General features: G+C 37.5%; 2 protein-coding genes across 4 annotated transcripts; both read right to left on the reverse strand.

Annotated features, from left to right (window-relative positions):
- Window positions 1-9: 9 nt before the first annotated feature.
- Window positions 10-4,655, reverse strand: LOC128207169 (uncharacterized). 3 transcript variants are annotated; one of them, XM_052909948.1, is made up of 7 exons: window positions 4,552-4,655; window positions 3,978-4,142; window positions 3,464-3,609; window positions 3,112-3,210; window positions 2,624-2,829; window positions 2,118-2,183; window positions 10-601 (listed from the first exon to the last, which is right to left on the reverse strand). In XM_052909948.1, exons 2-7 carry the CDS (start codon window positions 4,133-4,135, stop codon window positions 458-460), a joined length of 819 nt encoding a protein of 272 aa, XP_052765908.1. In that variant the 5' UTR covers window positions 4,136-4,142; window positions 4,552-4,655; the 3' UTR covers window positions 10-457. The 3 variants fall into 3 exon arrangements, with proteins under 3 accessions (XP_052765908.1, XP_052765906.1, XP_052765909.1); XM_052909946.1 differs by having other exon boundaries at window positions 2,106-2,183; XM_052909949.1 differs by lacking the exon at window positions 2,118-2,183.
- A 1,016-nt stretch (window positions 4,656-5,671) lies between these two features.
- LOC128209925 (mitochondrial genome maintenance exonuclease 1-like) lies at window positions 5,672-19,059 on the reverse strand. Its single transcript, XM_052914190.1, has 5 exons — window positions 18,976-19,059; window positions 16,870-17,424; window positions 13,438-13,648; window positions 11,552-11,687; window positions 5,672-7,688 (listed from the first exon to the last, which is right to left on the reverse strand). The coding sequence occupies exons 2-5, from the start codon at window positions 17,348-17,350 to the stop codon at window positions 7,518-7,520; spliced, it is 999 nt and encodes a 332-aa protein (XP_052770150.1). The 5' UTR covers window positions 17,351-17,424; window positions 18,976-19,059; the 3' UTR covers window positions 5,672-7,517.
- Window positions 19,060-19,418: the final 359 nt, after the last annotated feature.

Below are 19,418 nucleotides of genomic sequence, written 5' to 3' on the forward strand. Positions count from 1 at the left end.
TAGCAGAAAATGAGAAAAAAAATCATATCATATTTTTACAAATTATAGTAAAACATAACAAACTAAGGTTGAAATTTTGTTTTTGTAACAAAGAAAATGTTCTATATCTGTGTAGGCACATATAGACATATAGCTATTAAATGATGTTTTTTATTTCCGAGATCAGATGTTATCTTTAAAACAGCAATTATCAGAAGGCCAACGTAATTAACAACGATAAAGGTGTAAAAGCAAAGCCAAAATTATCAAAGAATCTACATCAACGGGGAGTACAGCAAATGCATAATTAATTTTCAAGCATATCACCTACTACACATATACTCTGACTAATATTGCTAGTATTAAATTGCTTCAACTTAGATATTATTCATAAACTCTGGTATATACAAAAATAATCACAACTCTTCAACACAGTTCACTGAGTAACAACCAACACAGACATACACGCGAACGGACATCAGGGACTAGACTTTTTAACCACGTTTTTCTCACTGCCCCCGTATATTATGCTGTAAGGGTTGGCATTTGAGTCCAAGTCCTGATCCTCGGTCATGAACGGGAACATGTCTCTAAATTTCTCCTCGTAAGTCCCCTCAGAACCCTGAAACACACACTGTATGCTATAACATAGTTATAATAATTATAATTAAGTGCTACACTGATGAAACACCAACAATGCTAGTTCTTATTCACGTTTAGAGGATGCGGCTGGAAATGTGTTCACTTAGTAGACCAAACACACTTTTATTGACTATATCCATTTGGAAGAAATGACGTAAGTAAGTACAATTTGGAAAAGATACCCTTTAGAATCACAAACCACATACGAAGTACGAAAACCAACAAACTGTTAAGCTGCCTACCATGTCCTTCTTCAATTAACTAGCAATTAAACGACTTGTACTAGTATGTACGTATCTTATATAGAAGTATGCCAAGAAGAGGCTGTGGGTGGAAATTACAAAATTAACCTGATAAAGCGTGCTATGAAAGTCAAAAATGAGAGAAAAATGTACAAGAGTGTGTGCTATAACAGGAAATGTTATACGATAATTTTGCGAAGTGAAGACAATCACTCTGAATAAGTTGTGAATCGTGAAAGTATTCGTGCAAAGTACAGTAAACATTGTACATCTTGATAACTATATGTTACTACATGTAGCAAAACATTTAAAGCTGAAAAGCATGATTGCCTGGCTGGTTCAACACAACCTACGAAATGTCTAGAATATCTTAGTTTAGTTATTTTTGTTTTGGCATGGTTGTGACAGTAGTGTTTCCAAGTCCAAAAGAGATGTTATGAGCAATAACGATCAGAATAGTTAAAGACGTATGGACCAGCCGAGCAGGGCCGTACACTCCGAACTAGCGCTGTCTGAAAATAAATTCGTTCTTACGGGATAATCCATGTCTTAAAATCGTTTCCAATGTCAAATATATTTTGTATTCGTCCAGGTCATTATATTGGAAATAACAACTTCATGGACCAGGAACTCATTCGCGACGTCAGGAAAGAACATAACAGAAAAGAACAGGGATTCACTTAATGCCCGAAATCAAAACATGCAAGACAGTTCCAGATATGTATATATGATCAGCATATGCAACAATGTATGCAGCTTTTGTACTTAGACAGAAATAACATTCTGCTGTTATGAACCCTATCTCGATAACCACGGCCTTAACGATGGTCAGACAAGCTCTTTGTAGAGTGCCTGTTCAGCCCATCAATTGGCTTAAGTAGAAGGAAGATTTTGGAATGTACCAAGGGATGATAGAATTTGTGTCCACTGTAACAATTTATTTTAATGAATATGTGATAACATCCTCCTTCCTATTACAAACATGTTGTCAAATACTGTGTCATATTGCCGGCGTGAATGTATATTTAGTTATTATTATATACGTTTGTTGCCATAGATATGTTTATTATTTCTCCCTAGTCTGTTCTGTGCTGTTCTTTCCCGATGTCATTCGGGGCGTCTTGCAACAATTTAAGTAAAACATGACGTCATTTTGCCAGTAAGCCCAGAGTGTACGGCCAAATGGGTGATAGGTGGCGACACAAGCAGCTAGAGGCCCTAGGCTACCGATGTTCCACTCACCCGCTTATGTACCTCGTGAGATTTCTTTACTATAAATCTTTGACGCTTTCGGCTTGCGCTCAAAAACGGATCGTTTGTCTGTAAAACAGCAGCAACTAAGTGTTAGACAATGCTCTCTGACGTACAATTATAACGTGGGAAGTCTGTATTTCTTGGATCAATACTCGTTCTCTATCATTCCATGGAAAACATGTTAATTAAGGCCCCATAGGAGGCTGATATTTCAAGACGTACATCAAATTCAGGAAACCAATATGGCATTCAAAATTGAGTTGTTTTATGTCTCGGTACCACAGAAAGATCTCTTCCATGAATACTATCAAATTTCCTCCTCATACATATGGAATCCTCATTGCAATACGTACATAGAAATGATATCGTTGCATGGGTAAATGTCATAACATACCAAGCCAGATTTAAGATTCAATGGGTTGATATCTTCAGGCACAAACCCAAAATTGTTCTTCAATTCTTGGGAAAAAATATGATGGTACGCAGACTTATTACATAGCCCATACCAGATCAATGTCGCCAAGGGAGTCAATGGATCCCAGGTCCCCTCCGTTCATGCCGTCACTGACGAATCCAGACTTGGGGTCGATGGTTTTCTTGCCCGGGGGACAGGTGATCATGTGTTCGGCGTCACACGGACAATCTTGCCCCTCCAGCAGGCGGCGGTTGTTCTCGGGCGAATTCTCGAATACCTTTACACAGTTGTCCGGGCCTGCACAGGGATTGTTGAACACATATGTACGTGTATAGTCATTCATTTGTTTTAATTGTTGTATGATTATCATATTTAATCAATTATCCAGTGCAAAACGTGATTGCAAATTATGATACATATTTTTGCTATTATATGACCATTAAGAAATCGATTTTGTAAAATAGTGAAAAGAAAGTGTTTCTAAACAAGGCATGCTTAATGGATTACTTATGAGGTCCATAGTCACGTGTTCACACGAAAAAAAAGAGAACTAAAGTGTAGTAAAGAGCGCGGTCATACCGTCATATCCCTGGGGGCAGGGGTTGGGTGGGGTGCAGTAGGCCGGAAGAACCTTGTCTGTCTTCACCTCGGACGGGTCCTCCTCGCGCCCTGTCCCACCTGTCACCAGGACAAACATTTCATACGATAGGAAATAAAAAGCTCTGCATTAAATATTCGTATCAAGAAATACCAGTTTAAAGAGAAGGCAGAGTTTCAAGTTTTGACACAATTTAATACAACAACCAAACTACCAAATTCCAGATTGAGTAAGGACTTGACTAAACTGGTTAATCAACGTTTTGGAGCGGATAAACGAGCAATTATCATTCAACATAATTATTCAAACCAAGTTTTCATTCTCTACACTGACCAGAGATGAACTGGTATCCGGAAATTGGGAGCTGTTTCATATACTCCTGGTCCCGGAGTGCCGCCTCGCCGTAGTCCCGTGCCTCCTTGGGGGACGCCTCGGACAGAGGGTCGGGATACGCCACGAAATCACTACTCAGCTTGTCACTGTAGACAGGCACAAATGCAACGGTTAATCGTTAATGCGAATATGTGTTGAATGTTGCAAACTAAGAGAAGGGTTAGTTTTACAACCAAAATGTAGCCAGCACTAGTATTTGGAATGTGGGTTACATTTTTTTAGAATTCATGACTTATTCAGCAAACAGTGAAACAAATTATATGATTAAACTGAAAACACACACAAAATAACAACATTTCTTCAGATTAAATGAAACCATTAATTCGTGTATAACTTTCAAGAATATACAATCCTGACAGTGTTCAATTAAAGCTTCTCGTAAAAAAACACCAAGTCACTGATTCAACATTCGCGGGTAACGCGGGGTAACGCAGGGTAGCGGCATATGATTCACCTATAAGGGTCGTCTGGGTAGAGGTCCTGGAGCTTGTTCAGGTTGTAGAGGTACTGAAAGTTCGACAGGAAGTCGGTGTAGCTCGCGTCCCCGTACGGCGCCGACGCTCGCAGTCCACCCATCATGGCCGCCACGCATAACACACCATACATATACATCGTCTGTCTATATCCGGTAAAGCAGATTCAATTTATATGAAACGTCTCACGTCGCAATTGAATTACAGATAACGCCTAGAGACGTCGCATACGGATTACGTCATAATTTTATGAAGAATATAATAAACCCGATAATGCAGGTTGTTTTGCTAGCGATGAGTTCAGGCTATCAAAAACAAACATGTTTTAATACATAAACATTGACGTTATCTGAATAAAAAATGTAAAGAAATATTCAAATATATTTATCCTGTTCCAGTTAAAATATTATAATGCAGAGTTCCAATTCTCGTCCAGATTTTTTTTGTCCTAGCAAGCTAACGACCGCTTGAATTAACATTTACTACGATTATTACGGATGAACATTGTATTATCAAACGGCTTACATTAAAATCGCGATCTTGTTCGAGACTTACCTTAATATTTCAATTCAATTCCAGCTGTGATATTTTTTCCACCAGTTTCTATCCTAATATATCCAAAATGGCCGAGATTGTGTGCGTCAGTGATGCCACTCGTAGCCAATAGTTCCATGACAATTGCCATTATCGATTTGTAAGCTGAAGCTGTCACAGACCAGGCACGCGAGAACGCGAATATGATTGAAACTAGCACTAGGATTGCCACTGCAAATATTTGTGCACTTCATATTGACACATCTTCCGCGATCATGCTAAGAAATGTTTAGTTTGTATGAATTACATATGTAGCATAACCGTATGTGATTTCAAACACAGATAAGGTTATGCTACATGTACGATTGATAATGTTTGTATATTATAGTTAAAATATAGTCATACTGTCATATAAATCAATGTTCATTATTTTAGATTAAGCAGCGCTCTATTCAGATGACAGCACCAGAAATACAAACATGGGGAAATTATTACAAACACAGTCCCTGAACCTTAGCACTGCCTTGGACATTCTCATAAACTGGATATGCTGGTGAAAATGGGCAGCAACAGGCAACCTGTCAATTCTGTTGATATTTAAATACATGTTCTTCGGAAGGATGTCATTGCCTCTGCAAGAACGTAGCCAACGTTACGCATGTGCGTAACATCAATTTGAAAAGTGAAAAAAAAAAAATGCCAAAAATGGCATCAAAGTCGAGGGCTAAGCTAAAAATCAAATCAGAATAAAAGAAATATCAGCTTAAGTAAGCATTGCTTCTCTGTGCTAGATAGCATACTGAGCCTAATCAATCAGTTGATGACTACAAAGTCGGCGGCCTCGAACCTATTAATCCTTCCAAATACACCTCAGCTCAACACGGTAGTTCCATTTTCCTTTTTTCCTTGGGGAGGCCCCCCGAACCCCCAACCGGCTAAAGGGATATTCCCCCTCCCACACCCATTCGTGTGTAACATTCAGTAATGTTTGGATACGCCCCTGTATGGCAAACACTACTCTAAACAAAACATTAAAATCTACGTTGAAATTTAATTCCAATAATTGTACAAGTGTTAATATGGCAAATCCTCCCAAAGGGATTATAATAATCACAAATATCCATTGCAAACAATGTGTAACAGAATCAATGGGTGAAAAATGGGATATTACCACATTGGTGTTTACTTTTATGTTACTAAGAATAAATCAATAACAAAATAATTCATCATATATCTTTTATTTTTTATCATACAATGTTGTAAATGCTGTATACTAATATTCAAAGCATGGAGTTATATTCCTACAAGCTCTATATACTTTCAACTTTTAAACTCAATTTCTTTATCGCAAGGCATTTACAATTCATTAGTCCATTTTTGTATACTTTAGAAACTAAATCGAATTGAGAACACATTTTTTTTACATCTGTACAATACTGTTTTTGTCAAAAATAAAATAACTAGCACCTTCCGAATGTTTCCAAAAATAAGTTTGACAATGCCCTGTTTAACAAAATGAACACATTACTTGCATAAATCCATAGTGAAACAATTTAATTAGGGCCCTATATGGTTCACAAGAGTACCATAGTAGAACAAGCTTTCAAAGAACTGAACTATATATCCATAACAATCATTCTTATGAGTTCCATGAGCCTGGCTAGAATATGTGGTCTGTGTACAATTTAACTAAGGGTCTTGAAATAATTTATCTAGTGACCTACTTCTTGAATACTGAATTTGGTAATGGACTTAGACTTAAATCAGGCAAATATTCCAACTAAGACGGGGGATTGTTGCCACTAAACTGTGGCCCACTGGAAAGTTAAGAAGATTTTTTCTAAATAAATGGCAATGACCAATAAATAAGCAGAAATGATTCAAAAATGACTTGTTAAATGTCTTAAATGAGCTTGATCATTCGACTATAGTATGTCATTTGCATTTTTTGAAAAATATATTAAGGCTTTGCATGCAAAAAGGCTGTAACAAAATAAACTTCTTGTTTAAAAATCTGAATTCCAAAATCAATATCAAAATTCCTCTAAGTACTGTCATGATCCATAAATAAATGTCTCCTTAAATTTGTATAGAAAAATATTGAACAACAAAGATATTTCCAAAAAGCTCGCTTTAACAGTATGCGAAACACACATAAGATTTCAAAGAGATAACCATTTAAACAGTGTAGAAAATGTGCTTTCTAGAGTGATGTCAGTGTTTATTTTTCATGTTTAAGGGAATAGTGGCGGGGCTCTTTGACAGGAGAAAAATAGTGCCATTTTGGCAAAAATACTACTAAACATGATTCATATAATATTCAAATTTTCATTCAACAAAACTATCTTCATATTTATGAAGGGCAGTTAATTGCTGCATTTGCTAAATTTTTAGAGGACAATGCCTTTTTTAAAGGGGATTATTTTACCTGGGTAGGGGAAAATATATACTTTTTCAGGGGAATGGGCCCCAAAAAATACACTAGATGTTGATGACAGACTACAAGCGATGACTAAAGCTCACCAGCAGTAATTTGTGCTCAAGTGAGATATAAAGAAAATTAGAGATACCTAAATGCCCTAATTGATTATCATGAACAATTACTACCTTCTCAATCAATTCACAACCATTAATATATGTATAACAATTATTATGCCTTAAGCCAGTAAAGAACGAACACTTTTGATAACTTGAAATGCGTCTCTAGAACACAGGTAGTACAAGTAGACTCATAATGTACAGTAAGCTGTCCTCTTTTCCTTGAAAGCACCAATGCACAGCAAAAAGGTTATTCCAGCCCACTAGAAATTTTCACTCAGTCAATAGCCATAACAATAGGTTAACATTTCTCATGGCGGAATAAATCCCTTAATGGTTTTGTAAAGATATAAACAAAAGACTTACGGAGATAATTATGTGTAACCCAGATTCTTTCTGCTTTCATTTCTTTGATGATAAAACCTAAGTCTTCTGAATAAAACACAAGTCTATCTGGCCATTTCCTGTGCCTGTGCGTATCGCTGGCACCAATAATGGAAGAGGCGCTCATTCCAGCGAGCCCAGTATCGCTCAACCTGTTTCTTGCTCATCATGTGTACAGTTGCTGGCTCACCACTTGGGTACGCTATCACCAGGGCACCGTTCGTAATATTCTCCACCTAAATTGAAAAGTGTTACAATATGTATTTACAATATAGTGTGTTATAATCCGTATATCTATAATAATTCTCTGAGATCCTTGGAAAACCACAGAAAAGCATTTCTGTGATACCCATGATTTATAATTAATATTGTTAACTATTCTGTATTAAATCAAAAACAAGTCAACACCAGACTGATACGACGCTAAGACAATGATTCATGCAGATATTAAAATATAAATCATGAAAGAGAATTCATGATTATTTCAAGGGAAATCTAATTGCCTCTAAGGCAATGCAAACAGATAAAAACAAAACTTAAACTGTGGAAGTAGTTAAGTAACTATAAATGTATAATTTACATAAAAGGGCACCCAAGTGTAAGACTAAGTCGCAGCTCGTAAAACACAAGCTTGCCAGGAGTAAACCTTTCTTCAAATTTGCTAGGGATCACATTTTATCATCTTAGTTTCAAAACATCAAGCTCTTAAAAGCTATACAATGAGTTTATTTATATGGTATGAAGAGTATTTGGGCAGTCATTGTCAGTCAAAATTAGATGTTGCCTAAATGTTAGTATCAAATGCACTGACATTAAATATAACATTGAGATTAATATAAATGAATCCTGATACCAGGAAAAAGTAACAAAGTTTCAAAAAACAATAATAATTTTTTATTATATTTAACCAGATTTAAAAGTGACTCAAAATAAAGCTTTCATAAGTCATTATTAAGAGGTATGTGAGTTGGTGGTCACCAAGCTGGAAAAGTGGGTTATCTGCAGGCACCCCAGTTTTCCCCACAACACAAGACCACATTCTCACGCAACATTATGCCACTTGGCTTGGAATAAGTTCATATTACTTTTTTCACAATCATTGTAAAATAAATGGAAACTCCACAGAATAGCATTTGTGTATAATTAATGATTATTACCTGATACTGTTATTGTTTAAATAAACTCAAGTTACCTCCCAATTAAAATGTCTTTAAGTTAATGTTGTCTGATGGATAATCATTTCAATATTGACTCAAGGTTCAAGACACATGAGATAGGGTAGTTTCATGAAAATTGAAGACAAGAAAATATATTCTCAACAGAAATCCTACAATTAAATGAGATAAAACAAGAGATGTTTGTCAAACATTATGCCCCCTGAGCGCCAAGTTGCCAGAAATATTTGGACAATTGAATGAAATATGCATGGACTGAAATGACAGCTGATTTGTCATTGGATGCATATGAGGCAGGTCATCTACTTATGATAACTTAAGAAGGCAAATAAATGCCCAACTAAAATAGTAACATAAAAGAAAATCATTTCTATACAAACATTTATACATCAATCCCAATCATCTGTGCATGCATTAAAAAAATATGGACAATCAGAAAACCTTTTTTCAGCTTACAGTCACACTGACCTTGACCTTTGACCCACTGACCTCAAAATCAATAGGGTTCATCTGCTGGTCATGACCAATAAGCCTACCTAGTATGAGGTCCCTGGGTCAAAGCGTTCTCAAGTTATTGATCGGAAACCGTTTTTCATGTTAAGGTCACACTGACCTTGACCTTTGACCCACTGACCTCAAAATCAATAGGGTTCATCTGCTGGTCATGACCAATACACCTACCAAGTATGAGGTCCCTGGGTCAAAGCGTTCTCAAGTTATTGATCGGAAACCGTTTTTCATGTAAAGGTCACACTGACCTTGACCTTTGACCCACTGACCTCAAAATCAATAGGGTTCATTTGCTGGTCATGACCAATAAGCCTACCTAGTATGAGGTCCCTGGGTCAAAGCGTTCTCAAGTTATTGATCGGAAACCGTTTTTCATGTTAAGGTCACACTGACCTTGACCTTTGACCCACTGACCTCAAAATCAATAGGGTTCATCTGCTGGTCATGACCAATACACCTACCAAGTATGAGGTCCCTGGGTCAAAGCGTTCTCAAGTTATTGATCGGAAACCGTTTTTCATGTAAAGGTCACACTGACCTTGACCTTTGACCCACTGACCTCAAAATCAATAGGGTTCATCTGCTGGTCATGACCAATACACCTACCAAGTATGAGGTCCCTGGGTCAAAGCGTTCTCAAGTTATTGATCGGAAACCGTTTTTCATGTAAAGGTCACACTGACCTTGACCTTTGACCCACTGACCTCAAAATCAATAGGGTTCATCTGCTGGTCATGACCAATAAGCCTACCTAGTATGAGGTCCCTGGGTCAAAGCGTTCTCAAGTTATTGATCGGAAACCGTTTTTCATGTTAAGGTCACACTGACCTTGACCTTTGACCCACTGACCTCAAAATCAATAGGGTTCATCTGCTGGTCATGACCAATACACCTACCAAGTATGAGGTTCCTGGGTCAAAGCGTTCTCAAGTTATTGATCGGAAACCGTTTTTCATGTAAAGGTCACACTGACCTTGACCTTTGACCCACTGACCTCAAAATCAATAGGGTTCATCTGCTGGTGATGACCAATACACATACCAAGTATGAGGTCCCTCGGTCAAAGCGTTCTCAAGTTATTGATCGGAAACCATTTGGTATTCCGACCGACCGACCGACAGACAGACAGACCGACCGACCGACATGTGCAAAACAATATACCCCACTTTTTTCAAAAGGGGGCATAAATATGGACAATCAGAAAACCTTTTTTCAGCTTACAGTCACACTGACCTTGACCTTTGACCCACTGACCTCAAAATCAATAGGGTTCATCTGCTGGTCATGACCAATAAGCCTACCTAGTATGAGGTCCCTGGGTCAAAGCGTTCTCAAGTTATTGATCGGAAACCGTTTTTCATGTAAAGGTCACACTGACCTTGACCTTTGACCCACTGACCTCAAAATCAATAGGGTTCATCTGCTGGTCATGACCAATACACCTACCAAGTATGAGGTCCCTGGGTCAAAGCGTTCTCAAGTTATTGATCGGAAACCGTTTTTCATGTAAAGGTCACACTGACCTTGACCTTTGACCCACTGACCTCAAAATCAATAGGGTTCATCTGCTGGTCATGACCAATAAGCCTACCTAGTATGAGGTCCCTGGGTCAAAGCGTTCTCAAGTTATTGATCGGAAACCGTTTTTCATGTTAAGGTCACACTGACCTTGACCTTTGACCTCAAAATCAATAGGGTTCATCTGCTGGTCATGACCAATACACCTACCAAGTATGAGGTTCCTGGGTCAAAGCGTTCTCAAGTTATTGATCGGAAACCGTTTTTCATGTAAAGGTCACACTGACCTTGACCTTTGACCCACTGACCTCAAAATCAATAGGGTTCATCTGCTGGTCATGACCAATAAGCCTACCTAGTATGAGGTCCCTGGGTCAAAGCGTTCTCAAGTTATTGATCGGAAACCGTTTTTCATGTTAAGGTCACACTGACCTTGACCTTTGACCCACTGACCTCAAAATCAATAGGGTTCATCTGCTGGTCATGACCAATACACCTACCAAGTATGAGGTTCCTGGGTCAAAGCGTTCTCAAGTTATTGATCGGAAACCGTTTTTCATGTAAAGGTCACACTGACCTTGACCTTTGACCCACTGACCTCAAAATCAATAGGGTTCATCTGCTGGTGATGACCAATACACATACCAAGTATGAGGTCCCTCGGTCAAAGCGTTCTCAAGTTATTGATCGGAAACCATTTGGTATTCCTACCGACCGACCGACCGACAGACCGACCGACCGACCGACATGTGCAAAACAATATACCCCACTTTTTTCAAAAGGGGGCATAAAAATAATAACAAACCAATCAGAGACCCTCAACTTCATGTGAAATCATGCCAATTCATGTATTTTGGATGAAAGTCAAAACACAGCCCTAGATCTAGCATTGGTACCTGGCACTGTTTGACAAGTTGGGACCTGTTGACTGCTCCAATGTAGGCTGCCACCTGTAGGGGGTTGTCGTACGTGCTGGACAACAAAGGTTTTGGCTTACTGGACGTCTTCCACTCAATAAGGCACAGCGTGTCCCTTGGGAATATTAAAACAAATTGTAAACAATGCATTATAGAAAAGCACAATCTTGAATGATAAAACATTTTAGAACAAGATGGTTGTTTTTGTAATAAATGTCTCCCCCTCTGCACATCGTCTCTATATGATGGACATTTGTAATAAATTATAAATCCTTCAAGAGGTTCAAGAAATATGGAGCATTTTCGAAGAGCATTTTCGAAATGTATGGTAGTCATATGACCTTTGACCTCTAAGTGTGACCTCGACCCCAGCTGTTAGTAACATGCGCTCTGCACATCATCTTAATATGGTGACAAGTTATATCAAAATCCTTTAAGCTGTTCAAGACATATGGAGCGGACATGAAATATTGGCATATGACCTTTGACCTATAAGTGTGGCCTTGACCTTGAATTGAGCTGGTTGTATAACAACTTTCATCACATCAATATGGTGAATTTCTGACATGAAATCAAGTCATATTATAGTCACATGAACAATGACCTCTAGTCATATTATAGTCACATGAACTATGACCTCTAGTCATATTATAGTCACATGAGCTATGACCTCTAGTCATATTAAAGTCACATGAATTATGACCTCTTAGTGTGATCTTGACCTTGAACAAGCCATTTGTGACAGGCGCTCAGTACATCATCTCAATATGGTGAACATATGTAGCGAGTTATTTCAAAATTCTTCCACTTAATCAAGAGATATGGATTGGACACATGTATTAAGTATTTTTTTTGAATGCATATTAAAATGGCTCCTCTTAACCTTTTTGATCTTTTTAACGCCCAGAATGATCAAAAACGCAATTACAAATTGCAAAAAAAACGAAAGTTTAATCTAAATGAAATCTAAATTTAGTGGGCACAACATCTTTAAGAAATTTGTATATCATGTGACTTTCTGAATACCTAACAATTTGCAATTTTGAAGTTATGGTTGAAAAGTTTTCCCAGCAATGCATCTGAATACACTTATTTTATCATTATTTTTCTCTATGATATCGAAATTGCTGAAAAAATTACAGTTATAGTTTAAAAAATATTTTGGATCTAGTGGGTAAAGTCAAGAAAAAACAGACTATACGACACCTGATCCACTACACCAAGAGGACTATGATACATCTTATCAATATTTTGACATCTTGACCACACATACGAGGTCTTCGAGGACGATATTTGAGCAAATATCAACATTTGCTGATGGTTTCCAGCTTTAAGTATCTTTGTTTTAATGCTGCTGATGATTTGCCACACTTATTTTCTTGTAATTTCCCATCCATTTCTTTTTAATAAAGCATCGTGTGGACCTCATGAATTTATCATACATTATATGAGTCTCTAATCATAGTTATATACTCACTTTTATTTTTGTCAAGAGGTATGGACTGTACACGATTTGTCACTGACAAACTGACAGCTGGAGCAAAAACCTTATGTCTCTCCATTTATGGGGGAGACATTATAACCCAAGGATGCTGCACAAGGACTCATGATTCTTTAGTAATTTGTTAAATAAACTTACAAACCTTTGAAAAACCTTCAATAACATTATTATTAAATTGCTATATGCTAGACACCAACTTTCTTTCATGGCAGTCACCACAATTGTCAACTTTTTAAGCACTGATAAAGAACAATTCAGCAGGAGCATCAATCATATGATTCAGAAACAAAAAAATCATCCATCAAAGAATACACTTGATGAATACATGGGTTAGTGAACTACATTAATAATATTAATATATCACCTGAGCTTTGCCACGCAGTCAAATTTCCCTTGATAGAAGACATCTTGGTGAACACATGCTGTCTCAATCACCTTAACATCGGACACTTCACCAAGAGCCCTCTGTACACTTTCCCAGTGTCCCCCACTCTTGTTACTAACAGTAATCTCTGTCTCTCCCTGCAAACGCAGCTCAATCGCTTTGTGCAAGCTTGAACCAGTGTCAAAGATTTCTGAAATGAAAAGGATTTTTATCTCACGCTCAGTTACGGAAATTCTTAGTCCGTTGGAAGGATATAATCACGTCCTTTAATCTATCTTAACCTGTATAAAAGAAGGGGTAACAATTGTTTCTCCAAAATAAACAACATTTTTGTTTTAGACAGATAAACAATGTGTTTCCCAGCAAATAATTGTTTGCCGAACTGTTGTATAAACAGAATACCATGTCCACAAAGGCATGATGTAATTAACATTGGATATCGCAGACGAATTAACAATTAATCCTAGAGCATTAATAATGAATACCTCTGGATGACACCCGCATACAGGAATGGTTAAATGTCCTGTTGTGGAATAAATGGGTGAAATGAGAGCACTACTTTTGGTGCTGCATGTGGCACAAAGTTTTTCAGACTTTTTTACTTAGGAAAGGGTCTTGTTAACTAAGAATTCTGAGATAGGAAATGGCAGAAACACAACATACCATGCTGAATCATTTTTATATAAAGTTTCATGACTGAAGGTGCAATACTTTTGGTACTACATACGACACACACTTTTTCAGGCCATTACTCTTTTCAGAGTGAAAGGTGTGACAGAAATGGCAGGTGCACTACAACTACATTCATCACATTTTTTGCCGGACCTATGAAGGCAAGTGCATCACAGCCCATGCCATCAACATTCCTATGAAGATTCAGAAGTGCTGGTAAAAAAAAATTGCGAACAGAATGTTTTTCACACCATTTTCAATTATAAAAGGGCCATAATTATTGTAAGATCAATAACAATGAGAAAGGAATAGCAGGTGCACAACAGCCGCTGCTGGGTACTATTCCTATAAAGTTTCATGAGTATAGTTGATGTTCTTTTGGTACATATCATGTGATTTTTTAGACTATTTTATACTTTAAGTCAAGGCCGTAACTCTCGTAAGACCGAATGAAATGTGATAGAAATGGCAGGTGCAGAACAACCCATGCTAACCAAAACATAAAATTAAGTTTCATGTGTGTAGGAGCAATACTTTTGGAGGTACAGGCGACAAGATGTTTCTAGGCGCAATGCCATGTGACACAACTGACACAGCTCCTAGTTGTATCAATATAGGGGAGTCATAAGAAATTAAACAAGAGGTGTCACAGAGACAGCCTCTCGACTATTACGCCGCTTTTCAGTGTAAGGATTGAAAAGTTTTGGCCAAACATGGATCACTGTAAAATTAGATTAGATTTCAATGCAATACATGATGTATTTGCTGAGATATTAACATGAATATGGTAACATGCAAAATTTTAACCAGAATATCTAAGTCCAATTATAAAGGGCCATTATTTTTTGCAAAAAACATTATGTACAGTTATCTAACTTGGTTATTCAAGAAGGTTGGGTGGTTGAGTACTAATGTATAAAGTCTCATTGCAATACATGAAGTATTTGCTGAGATATTAACCTGTGTGCTAAAATGCAAAACCTTAACCAGAATTTCTAAGTTGCATAATAAAGGGGCAAAACATATAAAATATGCAAGATAGAGTTATCTTTCCTGATTAATTAAGAAGGTTAAATGGTTGGGAGCCTGATGACGTATTCGAATTTCTGTCGAATAAAAAAAGGGCCACAATTTGAATTTAATGCAAACTAGAGTTATCTTACTTGGTTAGTTTAGTAAGTTGGATGGTTGAGTACCATTGTGTAAAGTCTCAATGCAATACATCAAGTAGTTGCTGAGATATTAATCTATGTGTGCTTACATGTAAAACCTTAACCAAAATTTATAAGTCAAGTAATAAAGGCCCATTATTTGCATTTAATTCAAATAAGTGTTAGGCCAAAAAAAAAAAATATTGTTTGTTTAGGGTAACCTTCCCAAAATTTCTAGGTAGGGTAGGTAGGGATTTTTTTCAAAATCTGTCGTAAGTTCAGAGTGTTTTCTTGCACATGGCAGTCTTTCCTACAGTTCTGTCATTGCCTGACTTTGTTATATCATATAAACAATAATTCTGATTAAAATCTGCATTTATCCGCCCTTCAAAACCCTCTATTCGCTAACGAATATTTTATTTGCTCAGAAACGGAAAAAATAGTTGGGGTCGGCGCATTTTTATAGGTAGGGTCGGGTTACCCGAAACAGACATATTTTTTTTTTAGGCCTTATCTAACTTCATTAATTTAGTAGGTTAGATGGTTGAGAATACATATCTTAAGTTTCAATGCAATACATAATGTAATTACTGAGATAATGACTTAAAGGTGCTTGCATGCAAAACCTGAACCAAGGTGTGACGCCGACGCTTGGGTGAGTAGTATAGCTCTCCTTATTCTTCGAATAGTCAAGTTAAAAAAGACAAGAGATGTTTGTCAAACATTATGCCCACCTGAGCATCATGTTTTATATCATATCATTTGGACAATTGAATGAAATATGCATGGACCAAAATGACAGCAGATTTGTCATTTACATTGGATGCCTTTGAGGCTGTTTATGACCATTTAAAGTTTGAGGATAGAAGGTACAGTAATCATGTTCAGATGATAAGTGATCTCTGCAGATAAAAATATATCCTCTTAGCAGCAGGGAATAAGTAAATTTGACGAAATTTTAATGATGAATATGAGTAATGACCTTCACCGTTGACTTTATGGACCTCAAAATCCATTGGGGTCATCATCTGGTCACCCCCAACATAAATGTCACGTTTGATGGCCATGGGTGCAGGCATTGTGGATTTATCACTCAAACATTCAAGCATTCAAGGTCACTGTGACCTAGATCTTTGGCTCGATGACTCCTAAAATCACCCCTAACCTAAATGTCAAGTTTGAGGACCATGGGTGCAGGCATTGTCGAGTTATCCCTCGATCACCTTGAGCATTAAAGGTCACTGTGACCTTGATCTTTGACATGACGACTCCTAAAATCACCCCAAACCTAAATGTCAAGTTTGAGGGCCATGGGTGCAGGCATTGTCGATTTATCACTCTATCACCTTGAGCATTCAAGGTCACTGTGACCTTGATCTTTGACCAGATGACTCCTAACATCAATAGGGATCATCTACTGGTCAGGCCCAGCCGTCAAGTCAAGTTTTATGACTATACGTCCAGAAACTGTTGAGTTATCACTCAGACAAGCTTTGGTCTTCTGACAGACCGACCGACATGAGCAAAGCAATATAAAACCTCTTCCAAGGGGGGCTTAACAAATAAGAGGCTAATAATGAAAAAGGACCTTGTTTGTAAGCCTCAAACTGCTCCTCTCCTCCAAGTTCCTTTGTTTTCTGCTTTTGCCATCGGTCAAGGGCTGCTTTTTGTGCGCTTGGTTGTGTCTGGGTGATGATAGTGCTGACTGAGGGGAGATAATTGATGTTCAGCTCCTCGATTACCTCCCTGAACTCCAACGCTCGATTTTGATCCACCTCCATACCACTATACAACGGCATGTCCAGCACAAACGAGAAACACTCAGGAACAGCTTTTAGTTTTGGGCTCTCATGGTTAGGGTCTTTAACAGTCTTTGATGCTGCTGCTTTTGTAAGCTGTGGAGCTTTTGCCACTTTCCTAGTCTTAGACTTAACTTTTTTATTTAGGTTGACAATTTCATTTATATTAAAGTCAGGAGGAACTGTACTCAGACAAACAATACTTTCTGTATGCACACTTTTTCGCAATGTGTATCTCAACAGACACCAAGTCAGTGAAACAGTTCTCATTGTATTGATTTTAACTTACATTTAATGCATCTCTCTTATGACAGTTGACAAAACACAATTGTTTCTGTTTTTATCTGAAAATAGAAGAAAATAAAAAATACAAGTTAAAAGAATACAAAATCACCAGCAAAACAAAACAAAAAACAAGTCGGCATGTTTCTCTACCCTATTGTTCATATCTATCAAACATTTGCGGCATAATGAGGAAATCCTACCAGAAGACAAGCCCCAAATCCTGTTCATAAATTTTCCCGAGTTTAAGACTTTCTTTCATGAAGGAACAACATTAAATCAGACACCTAGATTCTCTTTTATTTTCATACAGGGGTGACTGTCCAATTCACAAACCTGAATTTATTACAAGCCAAGCTCGATTTGGACTTGCTTGTTAGTACTAATTTTGTTCACTTCATATTTTGTGCCCTTTATATGCAGAGGTGATTAATCTTGATCGAAGAAAAAACCTCTGGAATTCAGAACAAAACTGTCAAAACCCTCTGGAATGGTCTCCGAAATAAAGCATGTATTTGACATGTTCCCTCCATCACAGTTTCCAACAAACATGGGCACTAAACTTGGAAAGGCAAGGGCATTTGAGGGTCCTGCAGTGGATGGTTTGTGTTTAACGAAGCACTCACATTTGGGCAAGGCCCATTTGGTGAGTGCTTCGATAAGATTGTTAGTCATATTTGGTTTTTGAAGCACAATGCTCATACAGAATGTTACCCTGGTTCTTTAACCTGCACCAGTGTATAATACTGCCACACAGGTGCCCCATTAATGTCCCTCCCGGAAGCCAATTAGTATATTTTTGTGGTGGGATGGGGAATTGAGCCTGTCACCACTGGATTAACAGTCAATAAAGTTTGTTATCACTGTATCACATGTCCACCAATACAGTTTTGCTAATATAAGTCCATAGTGGTGCATTCTGGTAAAAATTGTACTAAAAATGGTCTCCAATGTAGATATGAAAACTTCAATAAGACAATTTAACAGTTTTAGGGACAAAAGACTGAATAGGGGTGGGGGGCTCCACCTCTCTCACTTAATCTGCTAGTGTGGTCAGCATTTCTTACAGTCTGATCTCTACCACATATGATGCTACAAACAAATATGCTCAAGGACAGGGCCAAGTACACTTAGAGTTACAGAATGCACAAATTGCTTTGTGCACCTGTTGGGGTTCAAACCCACGACCTCTTGCTCTGCAGGCGGACACTCTACCGCGTTGCTATAGAGCTAGCCCTAAAGCGAGACAGTATAAGTGCGGCTATATACACATCGTATGTATACCCCGTTACATTAGTCTGGGATTACATCTAGCTACAATAATGAGCGATCAGGGATACTTTTTTTTATAATTATTTTGACATTTGTTATGTATCCCTGTCTCGAGTCTGCCATAGTCTTAAAATCTTCAAAAGACTCGTTGACGGCCATTTAGGTGGACTAGGATTACATCTTGATCATTTAATTTTTGCACACTGCATTTCCTTTTTCTTTTTTAAAGCATTAAAATGGGTATACATTAAACTGTAACATATTGAACTTGAGAAATGCAACGCTTTACATTGAAATATATCATAATCTACAGAAGTCATGTATAACATTTATTTTTTTACCATTATTATTTCATTTTTTTCCGCGAAATCTCCATATGGGCCGATCGGAACATCTCGGCCATTTTCGATAGGCGCCACTGTAAAGGTGACATACCACCATTTTTGTTAGTTTGAAAAATCAAACGCAGTGATGTCCCCTGGCTCTGAATCTGTCGGTAGGCAATCAAAGTTGGTAAACTGCATCCATGTTAAACTAAACAAAGAATTAAATGGGAACTAAAACAAATAATAGTTCAACACTCGGACCATTTACTTTGATTTTGAAAGTAGTTGTAGTGCAGAATTAGGAACGATACAAACTAACCTATTACTTTAGCAATCTATTTAACACTGCACTGGTAATGAACAAAAGTACCGTTTTGGGCTTAATGATATTTTATTGTATATGCACAAGATATTGTTTGTTTTTTTGTTTTTGTTTTTATATTAATGCACTTTGGTGG

This window comes from Mya arenaria, chromosome 11 (assembly GCF_026914265.1).
Source record: "Mya arenaria isolate MELC-2E11 chromosome 11, ASM2691426v1".
Lineage (NCBI taxonomy): Eukaryota > Metazoa > Mollusca > Bivalvia > Myida > Myidae > Mya > Mya arenaria.

Bases quoted from the DNA above. Each gene is read 5' to 3' on its own strand.
- LOC128207169 (XM_052909946.1), bottom strand. From the start codon at position 4,135: ATGTATATGTATGGTGTGTTATGCGTGGCGGCCATGATGGGTGGACTG. The intron at 3,610-3,977 runs GTGAATCATATG...GCCTGTCTACAG, and splicing joins TACCCAGACGACCCTTATAG to TGACAAGCTGAGTAGTGATT. The intron at 602-2,105 runs GTGAGTGGAACA...TGTGTGTTTCAG, and splicing joins CTCACGAGGTACATAAGCGG to GGTTCTGAGGGGACTTACGA.
- LOC128209925 (XM_052914190.1), bottom strand. From the start codon at position 17,350: ATGAGAACTGTTTCACTGACTTGGTGTCTGTTGAGATACACATTGCGA. The intron at 11,688-13,437 runs GTGATATATTAA...AATATTCCCAAG, and splicing joins GACTGCGTGGCAAAGCTCAG to GGACACGCTGTGCCTTATTG. The intron at 7,689-11,551 runs GTACCAATGCTA...TTTTCAATTTAG, and splicing joins AACTTGTCAAACAGTGCCAG to GTGGAGAATATTACGAACGG.